At 44.0% G+C, this 13,170-nt stretch overlaps 1 protein-coding gene across 5 annotated transcripts in view; it reads left to right on the plus strand.

Moving 5' to 3' along the window:
* ICE2 (interactor of little elongation complex ELL subunit 2) overlaps positions 1-13,170 on the plus strand; it is a 56,374-nt gene that overhangs the window by 11,715 nt on the left and 31,489 nt on the right. For all 5 annotated transcript variants that reach the window (XR_009455623.1, XM_059714791.1, XM_019477741.2 and 2 more), the window contains exons 5-7: positions 6,443-6,577; positions 6,900-7,016; positions 9,571-9,730. Coding sequence is in view for 4 of the 5 variants with exons in the window: in XM_059714791.1 (XP_059570774.1) it covers positions 6,443-6,577; positions 6,900-7,016; positions 9,571-9,730 (412 nt within the window). In the remaining variant the exon portion in view is untranslated. The remainder of the gene's footprint in view (positions 1-6,442; positions 6,578-6,899; positions 7,017-9,570; positions 9,731-13,170) is intronic.

The following is a 13,170-nucleotide window of genomic DNA, read 5'->3' on the forward strand; positions in this document are numbered from 1 at the left end:
TCCTTATGTCCAGCCTGAAACGGTCTTGCAGGAGTTTATAACCATTCAACCTTGTCATCCCTTGGGGCGCTCTGGTGAACAATTGTTCCCCCAGATACTGGTGACCACCCCTGATAAACTTATAGGTGACATCAGATTGCCCCAGAGCCTGCGCTTTTCCAGGCTAAAGAGCCCCATAGCTCTCAGCCTGTTATCATAAGGTCTGTTTTCCTGACCTGATCATGTGCGTGGCTCTTCTCTGGACTCTCTCAAGCTTCTCCACATCCTTTTTGAATTGTGGAGCCCAGAACTGGACACTGTACTCCAGCTGCGGCCTCACCAAGGCCGAGTACAAGGGAAGAATGACGTCCCGGGATTTACTTGAGTAGAGTTCCTGTGACTGCAGTTTACACAAGGTTGGGAAAGGTGGTTCAGAGTACAGAAACAGATTAGCTCTGGACTAAATTGCTTAGTGTAAATGGGGTGCAGACAACCTGAAGTTAGTTGATAGGTCTGTTTCAATCAAGACTGTTGAACTGTAAATAGTAGGGTGAAAGTGCTAGACTTTAGGAAAGCTGATTTCAATGAACTCAGGCGAGTAGTCAAGGAAGCGCTGCAGAGTAGGAGTTTTGAAGTGATGGGAGCCCAAGAAGGGTGGCTGTGCCTTAAGGAAATGAACCTTCAGGCACAAAGCGAGACGATCCCAATGCGAGGAAAAAGAGGGAAAGGGGCCAGGAGGCTTCCTTGGCTGACCAGAGAAAACCAGGGCAGCCTAAGGGCCAAAAGGGGAGCACATAAAAAGTGGAAACAGGGTGAGATCACCAAAGACGAATATACCACCTCTGCTCGCGCTTGTAGGGAGGAAGTTAGACGGGCCAAAGCTACCATGGAGCTGAGGATGGCATCCTAAGTAAAAGACAACAAGAAATTGTTTTTTAGATACATTGGGAGTAAAAGGAAGGCCCAGGGAGGAATAGGACCCCTGCTAAATGGGCAGAAACAATTGGTGACAGACAGGGGGGACAAGGCTGAACTCCTCAACGAGTTCTTTGCCTCAGTGTTCCTAAGCGAGGGACACGACAAGTCTCTCACTGGGGTTGTAGAGAGGCAGCAGCAAGGCGCCAGACTTCCATACGTAGATCCTGAGGTGGTGCAGAGTCACTTGGAAGAACTGGATGCCTTTAAGTCGGCAGGCCCAGATGAGCTTCATCCGAGGGTGCTGAAGGCACTGGCTGACATCATTGCAGAGCCACTGGCGGGAATATTTGAACGCTCGTGGCGCACGGGCCAAGTCCCGGAGGACTGGAAAAGGGCCAATGTAGTCCCCATTTTCAAGAAGGGGAGGGAGGAGGACCTGGGCAACTATAGGCCAGTCAGTCTCACCTCCATCCTTGGCAAAGTCTTTGAAAAAATTATCAAGGCTCACGTTTGCAAGAGCCCGGCAGGACAAATTATGCTGAGGGGAAACCAGCACGGGTTCGTAGCAGGCAGATCGTGCCTGACTAATCTAGTCTCTTTTTATGACCAGGTTACGAAACGCCTGGACACAGGAGGAGGGGTGGATGTCGTATACTTAGACTTCAGGAAGGCCTTCGATACGGTATCCCACCCCATACTCGTGAACAAGTTAAGAGGCTGTGACTTGGATGACTACACAGTCTGGTGGGTGGCGAATTGGCTAGAGGGTCGCACCCAGAGAGTCGTGGTAGATGGGTCGGTTTCGACCTGGAAGGGTGTGGGCAGTGGGGTCCCGCAGGGCTCGGTCCTTGGACTGATACTCTTTAATGTCTTCATCAGCGACTTGGACGAGCGAGTGAAATGTGCTCTGTCCAAGTTTGCAGATGACACAAAGCTTTGGGGAGAAGTGGACACGCCGGAGGGCAGGGAACAGCTGCAAGCAGACCTGGACAGGTTGGACAAGTGGGCAGAAAACAACAGAATGCAATTCAACAAGGAGAAATGCAAAGTGCTGCACCTAGGGAGGAAAAATGTCCAGCATACCTACTGCCTAGGGAATGACCTGCTGGGTGGCACGGAAAGAGGAGATAGCTGAACAAGTTTCTAGTGATAATGTTAACAATTGGGATTAGTCTCATCTGTGGCAATGCATAGGTGGTGCACGGGCATGCACCCCCTGACAGGCCACGCTCCCTGGTTAGGTGGCGGGCAATGAGGCCGGTGGGAGCACCGGTGCCCCGCCTATGAGAGCTGGCCAGGGAGTGCGAGTGCTGCAGCTACTTCCAGCAGCCAACAAGTGAGATCCCACCCCATCAGCGAGATCAGCCGCATGGGACCCCCCCCACCTCCACCTCCCAGTTGCTGACTGGCTGCTAGGGGGGGCACATGCCCACCCCCCGAGTAAGGTGGCACCAATCGCCCATGAGTTTCATGCTGTATGTTGTCACTAGTGTTTTGCATCTAGTTTCCAAACAAATTTCTACCCTCCTTTGATCCTGAAAGCTCCCAAGTATTTTAGTCTGATTTATATTTAAGAAAATAATGCATTTCCAAATGTCTTTGAAGCAGAAATTGTGGACAATGAATGAAAGAATGCATTTTGTAATGAAATTGCTAAAAGCCTTGAATGTATAACTCAGAAATTAGTTCAGTGTGTCTTAGTATCCTGAGTTAATGTGAAAGGAAATGTTGAGTCCACAGGGTATCCCCCCACCCAGTTTTTATCTTTTCAGTCTGCATCTGAAGCCAGTATAAAATAAGTATCATCTCAAAGGAATGAATGACAAGTTTCGTAGTCCATAACTGTCAGTTGTTTACTACTGAAAACCAGTTAACTAATTCAGCAGAAACTCCAATTTTTTTATGATAGGTAGTTAATAAAGTGGTATGAGAATTGTTATATTTTGATCACTCCTTTATACCTTCATATACCACAAGAACAATGATTGTTAGAGTACTAGCATGGTTAGTCTACAGAAATGTAAGTCTTTTGGCATTCAAAATGTCAGAAGTTTTCTGAAAGATTGCCCCTTTTTTGCACTCATTCTACAAGAAAAGCATGTCAGATGTTATAAATAACAGCTAACAGCAGGGTGGATTTGATTTAAATCAAATTGATTTTAAATCTTTGGTTGGGAAGCCTTGATTTTAATAAGTATTTTCTAAAAAAAGGGTGTTTTTGTTGTTTGATATCCTTTATTCATTTAACTTCTTAAACCTACACTTTTAGAGAAAAGTATGGGCTTGACTGTACACAAGCTTGCAGAGAGACAGTAGGGCTGATGGGTGGGTAATCGGGTCTGTTATCTCTCATCTCCGACTGCTGTTAACAAGTATGCTGTCTCTGTAGACGACAAACTCTCCCTATGCCTGAAGAAGGGCATTTGTCCCTGAAAAGTTTGCAAAGAACAATTTTTCCAACTATTTAGTTGGTCTAATAAGATGTCACATCTACCCAAAGAACCTTGTCTGCTTGTGCTCTCTGGAGACACAAATCCACAGTTTGAGAACTGAAACTGAGCATCATAGAGATGCTTAATGGGAACCTCTAGATTGAACATGAAGTCCCACTAGGTACAGTGGTTTTCTTTAATCTTTAGTAATATAGAGAGGAGTCTCTGGGAACCCCATAAGATTGGGCCCTTAATATAGTCCAGGGCCTGTTGTACATTATTTACAAAACTTCTAAAAAGGTTACTTGAATATATTGTCTCAAATACTATATAATTAGAAGTTATAATCCCTATTCTATGATCATATCTTTGAACTTTAACATAGTAAATTAAAATTATCTTTTTTTTTTTAAAAGCATCTTCACAAAAAAATACAATTAAGTAAAAAAAAAAAAAAAAAAATCCAATTCGTGTGTGTGTAATGTGTATATTTATTTTTTTTTTTCCAATCATTAATTTTTACCTGCCCTGGCCAGCAGTCTTTAAAGACCATAGTTATATGTGACTTGGATTTTCAAAACAACAAGTCACATGCCGGATCTAATTTTAAGCGTTTTGAAAATGAGGGTGGAAGTATTTGTGCATCCATGCAGGAGGCCTGTGTGTACATCTCAGCTCTTCAGGCTCCATTCATCTGCCTGGCAACACATGGCAGCGGTGCATAGGGCTGCCCTGATTGGCTGCCCCAGATTGCCCATGCTCAGCCTGTTTCCCTGTAGCACAATGTGGGGATTGTGATGGGGGCTTGTGTTGCTCCTTGCTTGAATAGCAGAGATCAGTGAGAAATGCATTCTCTCCCAGAGCACGAATGGGGATCCTGGAGGACTAGGCTGCCTTATGAAAAGCCACAGCATATGCAGACATTCTCTGTCCCAGAAGAAAACTTCTTAGGATTGATTTAGCCTTGGTTGTACCCAGGTTATTTTTCTTTTGGAGCAGCCATTTTTATTCTGGGAGAAAAAGCCTGAATGTTTGTGCACTCATGGTTTCTCCTGGGAGAGCAGTGACTGTTCCAGGAAGATGAATGGTTGTACGAGGTATGTTGTCTGTTCCTGCGTTTGCCTGTGTAGAACCCCAGAAACAGGATCGTAAGAACATAGGTGCTTTTGAAATTTATAAACTCAAAGTAATTTTACACAGAAGAAAAACAACCCCCACCCCACACTAATCATACATGTAGTCCTTTTTTTGTTATTTAATTTAGAATGCCTAGCAAGGTGAGATGCTTGTTAGTTTGGTTGCCAAGATGTTCCCCCAACACAAATAATAATTTGAAGTCTTTTCACTGCAAATGGTTTATCAAGATCTCCAGTTTCATTTCTCAAGTAATTATTGCTTCTCTGTAAATTTAAATACAATACTTTGTTTTACAGACCCAGCTAATCCATAATATAGTGAACTACTAAAGGATTTTTAAGGACTGCAAATTTATTTCAGCATATACATTCTTTTATCTATTCTACCAATAAATAATGTAACTATGTTAATTCACCTGAAACTGATTTGGCCTATCTTTCCTTAAATCAATCAGTATTTATTGCTCTTAATAATTTTAATCTCACACACAAATGTTTTTAAATTGTGCCAATGTTACTAGTATCATTTTCATGATCCTAACAGATGTTTTAATTTTTTTGTACCCTCCCTTGATACATTTCTAAATCTGAAAACTACACTGCTGTTTTAATTATTCTGTCTGCTTAAGAACTACAAAATACTTAACACTTTCCAATTACTTCTTCAAACGTCTTAGAATATAATTCATTCAAATTTGATTTTTTTTATGATGACACTGGCTTTACTGGTTGCTTATAGCAACAGCAGTGTTTTTTATGTGCACACACCCCCATTCATTCAAAAAATCATGTTCCTTTACTTTTTATCAGAACCTGAGTCTTTACAGAAACTAGTGGCCTTGTAATATGGTGTAGCTTCGTACATTTTACCATTGAAGAAACTGAGGACCTGAAAGATTTAAACCGAGCCTCAATGTGCTTTTTTGCAGCCACAAATGTTGTGTACCTGATTTATGGGCATTACCAAATACTTAGACTTCCAAATAGTCACTGTATTTTTTTGCATGAAGCATGCCTTGTTTTTTAAACACAAAATGGAAAAAAAAGGATTTTTCCTTGAAGATACTGAAAGTATTAGTATTTTCATAGGGAAAGCACAGACAGCTGCAGTAAGTGGGAGCAAAGCTGGGTGTGCTGCTGGCTGAGCCAAGTGGCCCAGCCACTTTCCTGTTCTCAAGCTGAGCTGAATGGGCAACCAGCAGCAGCACCTGTGGAGTCAACTGAGGGCCACTCAGCCTGGGGCTTGGCTCTGCTTTAGAAAATACAGCAGAACCAAGCCAGTCACAGCTTCTGCAGGTTCAGCCTCTGCCTAAAGGGAAAAGCCTTCTACTGATCACAGCCAGCAACTGGGGAGCCACACTTGCTTCCTGTGGTAAGTGCAGGGTTACATTCTTTTTACCTGAGCAGAGCTTCCTTCTGCAGAAATTGCTGCTACTATACTGAGTCACTTAAAACATGCACCCTGCTTCCCAGCAGCTGATTTTTTTGGAAAAAAGGTGTGTGTTGTTTGCAAGAAAATACGCTGTATTGTGGCATTTGTACCTGTAATGCCAGTCTCTCAAATCTGGACCTTTTACCTTATATAGCATGCTCAGCAAGCCAACAATAGATGAATAGACTCTAGGCCTTGTGTCTTTTGAGTCTGAGTCTTCTGTTGGTCTGGCTCTGTCATGAAAGTTGACCTCCCTTAAAAAAAAAACAGTGCTTTAAAAAATAACAGTAATAAAACTTCCTCTTGGCCTCCGTTTTTCTTTTTGTATTATACAGCAGTTTGTGTAGCTGAATTACTAAAAAGAATAAGAAGTTACCTTGAACAAAGTCCTTAATAGAAATGGGTGAAATAAATGTTTTTCCATAAGTGAAAATATGAGCAAATGTAACTGCTTTGTGTTCAAAATATATTTTAATTTTTGTGAAACTGTCAAGAAACATACTGGTAGTTGGGCTGCTTAATGCTTTTATTTTTCTTTTCTCTAGCAACTATTGAGTGCATGTATTGGACATGTGAAGAGGTACCCTGAGTTTTACATGCTCCAAGAGATCACCAGTATCATGGGAGGCAAATTTAGCACAGAGCTGAGCTTTAAATTGGAAAAATGTCTTCTTGTATTGGTAATGTTCTATAAATATGTATACTTGTTTAGATAAAAACAATTTAAGATGTATTTCATTATTTTGCTAAGATAATTGTGACTGTTATTCCATGCTTAGACTACAGGTTACTGCTTAGAAACATGTTGCTTGGGTTTAATTAACTGAATTATCCTGGAAATTAGAAAGTAACTATTTTATATTTATAGTTTTAAAAATATGGTCATATATTAATAAGGTATTTCTGTAGACCATAATATTTTCATTCTAAAATGCTAATATTTCATCAGTATCGCCATTATAAAGACCTGATAAAGTTGGGTTTGTTTATTTTTTATTCAAGGGAAAGGCTCAATTTGCTAAAGTACGCTTTCCTGTCATGCCTGCACAGCTACAGAAAGATTATAAAACTATAGCATCTATCCTGACTCCAGAACAGAGAGCTTCAGTGATACACAATGTGAGTAATCTATTTTTTAATCGTAAACATATATTTAAGAAAATATAGATATATTATTCTTGTCTGTCTTTAATGTTGGGAGAACAATGTAGTATGTATATAGGCTTGATGAAGTGCCTGATGAGGTCAATGGACGTCTTCCATTCATTTCACCGTACATTGGGTAAGAAGGTGAGAATTTGACAAGTCAGCCATCTGTAATTTCTAGTGAATTTAGATAGAGCCATTGGTTGCAGTATACTTTACAGTTCTTTTGGTGTGCTTATTTTTAAATAGTTCTTTGAGCAAGTTCCTTAATAAAAGTGGTGAAATGCATGTTTACCCATAAATGAAAATATAGGCAAATGTCTTTGAAAATTTCTGTTTTAAAAATGTACCTTTGCAATTTCATACTTGGCTAATGCATACTAAACAAAACCAGTCATTTTATACTTGTACACCCAGACTTGTAGTCTTTCTTTCACACATGCACAAGCATACGTGTGTGTGTGTGTATATGAGAAAGACTACACAAAGGAAAACAAGAGACCTTTTTTTAGGGCTGTCAAACTATTAAAAAATTTTATTGCAATTAGTTGCACGATTAAAAAAAAAGTCACAATGAATCACAATTGCATGGCTATAAACTGAAAATTATGCACATACTTTGTATGGAAGAGGTGTGGGGGGGGACTATGGGTGTGTGGAGGGGAGTGGGGGGTTGGAGCCTGGGGATAAAGGGTCCCCACACACCCTGGTGGGATGTGGGGTACTGTGGGTCAGGAGTGAGGGGCAGTAGCAGCAGGGCTGGGGGGGCTGTGGCTTGGGAGTGAGCAGTAGACACACACATATGCAGACAGTGCTATGATGGTAAGTCTGGAGAGGGGAAGGGATTGGGGGCGCGTATAGAGGCCCCCCACGGTGAGGGGCAGGGGTAGGTGCCGGGGTGAATGGGACCCAGGTTTGGGACAGATCATGGGATGGAGCTGCAGGCAGCTCATCCAGGAGTCCGGGGAGGGGAGAGGGGTGGCTCCCTACCACTGTGCATACCCTTAGGGAAGGCATGGGGGGCATGTGCCCCCCAGATTTGTGCATGGGGTAGAGGCAGGCTGGGGATCTGCACCCTCCTGCTTTTGCCCTGGGAGCCACGTGACACTATTTTATGCCTCCCTCTGCCAGGCTTGCAGGGGACACGCAGTGCGGCCAGTGTGCAGCTTCCAAGGAAAAGGCAGCAGGGCGCAAAGCTCCAGCCTGCAGCAGGCAGCCTGCCTCCGCCCCATGCACACATCTGGGGGGCACGTACCCTCCATGCCTCCAGGGCTGCACACAGGAGGGGGGAGGCATGCCCCGCCTCCCCCCGACGCCTCTGTATGAGCTTCCTGTGGCTCCATCCCATGACCTGCTGTGGGTTCCCATTCACCCCAGCACCTGCTCCTGCCCCACTTCCTCCCTCGCCATAGGGACTTCCTCCCCTCCCCCAACCCAGCTGCAGCCACCCGGAGCCCATACCCAGGCTGCCCTGTTGTCCTCTGTGCTGCCACCACTGGGCAGCCCGGAGGCGGCAGAGCAAAGCCCAGGTGTGGGCTCCAAAACCACATGCGCGATTAACGCATTAAAAAAACTTAACTCAAGAACTGATTAATGCGTTAATCATGTGCATTAACTGCAATTAATTGACAGCCATACTTTTTTTTTCCCACTTTGAGGAGATTTTTATTAACTTGGTAAGAATTTGTTTGCCAGAGAATTTGAATTAAATTTCTAGGTTACAGAATTTCTTAGGATGCTTTCTAATGTATTCATTGAACAGATATTTGAGGTTGTTGTTAGCTTTCATCCATAAACATAGAGATATGGAACAATTGTTCCATTCACAGACTTTTGACATTTTTTACTGTGTTTATTCAATTCTAAGAAGAGTTGTTTTTTTCCCCATGTAACATGTGGAAAGACAACCCCCTCAAAGACGATCACAAAGGTTCTTAAGGTTAATGGGGAGACACCCCCCCCCCCAGCATAATTGCTTACAAATTTTTTAATGCTGCATGTCATGGACTAGTAGCAATTTTTTTTTTTAATATTTTGTATCATATTTCTGCTTTTAAACCACCCATTGCAGTTCTAACTTTACCTTAGGATTTTTCATTTGGGAACTGTTTTTAGTGCTATTAATAGATCTGCAAGACATCCACTTAAGTCATAGGTATAAGAACATTTTCTAGTATTCCAATGATCAAGAAGAAGCTATGCTCCTTTAATTGAAATGAATTTCATATTGTCTTACGTGCTTTTATTTGAGATACATCTGGGCCAAAGTACTAATTGAAGTCTTTTATAAAGATAGAATATGTGCTTAGGTTTATCCTTTTTTATTCACAGAAATTCCTAGAAAGAAAAACTAATAAAAGACATAACTGAGAACTTTTGTTCTACAAGATGTGTGTTTAGGTTTTGGAAAATACATACAGGGTGTCACCTAACTTTTCTTTTTAAATCCCACCCTGATGTTATGTCTGAATATTGTAGTAAGTATGTGGTAATTCTTAATTTCATTTGTTCACTTCTTTCTTTTTAGGATATTAGTTTAGATTCTAATGCAGAAAAACTTGCTTTGAAATATCATCCTCAAGTAGTTTTAAGTAGTCGATCATTGTTTACTTTGCTGAATAATCATGGACTGAACTACAAGGAACAGTGGGAAATTCCAGTTTCTGTTAAAATGATTCCTGTTGAAGGTATGGTATATTTTCATACCAACTTAATGATGTCCAAAGTCACCTAACTTGATTTACGTTTTCATAATCCCTTTCTAGGTGAAAGAGCAGAGAATTTGAAAATCCTTGTACAGTAGAGTCTAAATCAGTGGGAGCGAGCATTTTTGCCAGTTGTGCCTCAAATTGAGCCCTGAGTGTCACTCCAGTCTCCTTCCCCTACCCAATCTGCAGTCCTGCCCTGTACTCCCTGAGTGATCTGCTGCTCTGCTTTTTGCTCCCTACCCTATTTGCCACTGTGCTGCCTGGCCCCTCCCTGATCTGTCATGTGCCACACACAGAGATGGCCCGTGCCACTTTTGGGACATGTCACAGGTTGTCTATCCCTGCTCTTAATAATGGGTTCTCCAGGTGAGTAAATATACATGCATTTCCTTCAGTAATCCTTTTGAAATCTGGGCTAAAATAGTACGTGTATCTGTCTTGGGTGTTGATATATTACTTAAGATAAGTGAGAACCAACTTTTTTGCAGGTGTGTCACAAGTTAGCCTTTCTCCATCAAGTGTCACTCTGATCCCTTTGCCTTGCTTGTTCTACTGCTCTGGCTTCTGCTCCTTGCCCTTTGCTCCCTGTTTGATTTGCTGCACACAGAGCCTGCCTGTGCCACTTGTGGCTCTCAAACAATAGATTGGTCATCCCTGACTTAAATAATGTTTTTGTACCTTCTAGCTAGTGCAGGGTGTTAAGAGTCTTTTTAACTGTCTCATATGTAACTTCTACAATTTTTATAAGGTTTCTTAATGATGGAGTGGTAATGATGCAGTCAGAGTGTTCTGAAAGCCTGTTTATGAAGTGTTTACACTTTTTGTCAATTAAGGATAACACAGATTAACAGATAACAAAAACGTGCTTGTTTTATGATGTAATGGTAGAGATAGGGTGGTTATTTTAAGCAGTTTCATTAGAGAGCTGTGACTCTTTTCCTCAGGTATATCAAACCTGGTCTGTTTAAACACAGGGAAGAGAAGGTAAGTTTAGAGGTATAATATAATAGCTGGGTGAGATTTTTCTGGGGCCAGTAGATCCATTTTCAGGACAAATAGGCAAAGGCCAGGTACAGACTTTCATTTTCTACCAGAATTGCCATTCTCCTGGCAGAAATTGAAGCGTACAGATGGTAAAGTTTGTTTTGGTTTTTTTCTTTTCCCAAAGCAAAAATGTCTTCTTCAGGAGAAAAATAACTGGGAAGCAACCAGGGTTAAGTTAACTTGTTCCTGAGATAGTATTCCCTAGGAGACTGAACATATATATACTTTCTCTCAGTTTATCCCATTCTGGGGACTGGGAGGAAGGCTCCTAGTCGTCTGGAGACCAGGGTGATCCCTCTCTTGAAAAGGCAAGGCAGAAACTACTCCTCCAGTCCCGTAGACTGGAAGGTGAGGGGAGTAGCAGCTATCACTCCCTGCCTTTTCCCTGGGTTGGATAGTCCTTGGTTTCAAGAAGAGATGGGGGGAGGACAGGCGGGGTTGTTAGCTCTTGTCAGCTTCCTATCTCCCAGCAGGGCAGCTTATTTTAAAGGCCAGTGGCTGGTAGCAGGGCTCAAGGATCTCATTTCCAGGTGCTGGCTTTTAAATTGCTGCCCCACCATTCAGCTGGGTGGCAAAGAGGAAAGGGGAGTGTAACAGGGGGCCTTCTCAGGGCCGATCTCCGTGGCCCGCCCACCTGTTCTTGGGCCAACCGCCCGCCTTCTTGCCCGCCACGCCTTGGTGTTAATTGATTCACTAATTGATGTCACTCAAGCGGGAGGCTGCCCATTTTGGTGCCCCGATGCCAGGGGGCACTCTTTGCGGCTCCTTTCCTCCCCTACACCACAGCCCAAGCCTCGCAGATGGCATCTTGGTGTTTACATCCTCACCGGCCCCCACGCTGGGCCCCAGAATGATCCTAACAGGACCCCTCCATGATCCCTCCAATCAGACGGCCTCTCTGCCTTCATTCAGGCTACCTAGCCCCCCGAAACCATTTTCCCCTCTTGGGTGTGGTCCCCCCGGGACCTTCGGCTACCAGCCCTGGCCCACCTCCAGGCCAGTCAGAACCACAGGCCCCCGGCTCTTGGGCATCCCTCATGGTGGGCCTCCGGCCCTTTTGACCCTCCTGGTCCTGGCCCCAGCATTGGCCAGTCGAGGGTACTCTCTTGTTCGGGTCGGGTCTCTAGCCCCTCACTCTCTCCCAAGGTCCGCCCTCTGGGCCGTTCACAAACACAGGGTTACCCACCCGGTGGTGGGGACTAGGGGTTAAGGCGCCCCGACCCAGCTTTCACCAGGGTGGTAACTGGCCTGGCATTTCCTGGGGGCTCCCGCACCACTGAGAGCCCCACCAGGCCACCCACTCCCGGCACGGTGCAGTTTTAGGTCATGCCCAGGACCAGGAGCTTCCTGTTCATCCCCTACAGCTCCTCCCTTACTTCCAGATGATCTCAGCAGCCCTCCGGCCAGGCAATGTTGTTGCCTGACCTCCAGCAGCCAAACTGCCCTGTTTATATAGGCAGCACTTAGCTCCAAAATGGCTGCCCTCGTCAGGCACCTGGTGGCTGCCGGCTCCAGGCCCTTAAAGTGGCAGGCACACACAGTGCCCTGCCACAGGGAGCCAGGCTAGGGAAAGCCTCCTCCGCATGTTCAGCTCCTGCCCCTCTGGATTTTAAATTGCCATTCAATTATTGGGATTTCCCTCAGCGCAGGGGTGGCCCAGGGATCAGCCCTCCATTGCTCCCTAGTTGGAGAGCTTGCCTGTGGAATTCTTCAGTCATGGGGCTGGAGGAATATCTATACAGTCCAGCTCCCAGGCTGTTTTTCTAACAGAAACTTATTTTGGTAGAAATTAATTTCTGCATGCAGGCCAAGTCTGCAGTCTAGATTCAGATGGTAAACTCCAAGAAATGCGATGAGAGTTTTTACTTTTGTTGTTCAGAGCTAGGATTGTAAAATAAAGCAAAGAAAAAGATAAATGGAAAACAAAAACAAGCAAGCAGAAAAAGAGAGAGACTAGCAAAAGCCCTTTTTTTTTTTTTTTTTTTGTTGCTTCCCCTCATGGAAAATTACTGGGTTGTTCAGAAGCATCTTTCAAGACTTTTCAGTTAGCTTTTCTAATACCAACAAAAAATATAGAATGCTTGAGCAAATTAAAAACAAATCAAGAGGATTCCACTTAGATTAGGGGTGAGCAATGATTTGGGCCCGAGGGCCACATGGGGAGTTTTGACGAGTTGTAATAGGCACCCCCTCCGCTGCAACAGCTCACCAAAACTCCCTTTGGTGGGGCTGTGGGAGGTGGGGAGCAGTGTTCAGGAGTGGGAGGGGTGGGCAAAGCTGGGATCACATGCCTCTGCCCTCTGCAGGATGTGTGTGTGCGCAGTTGGGGGTTGCCTGGGAGCTAGGTCCTAGGAGCCTGCTGTGGGTGAGGTGGG

The sequence above is a fragment of the Alligator mississippiensis genome, chromosome 11 (genome assembly GCF_030867095.1).
Source record: "Alligator mississippiensis isolate rAllMis1 chromosome 11, rAllMis1, whole genome shotgun sequence".
Lineage (NCBI taxonomy): Eukaryota > Metazoa > Chordata > Crocodylia > Alligatoridae > Alligator > Alligator mississippiensis.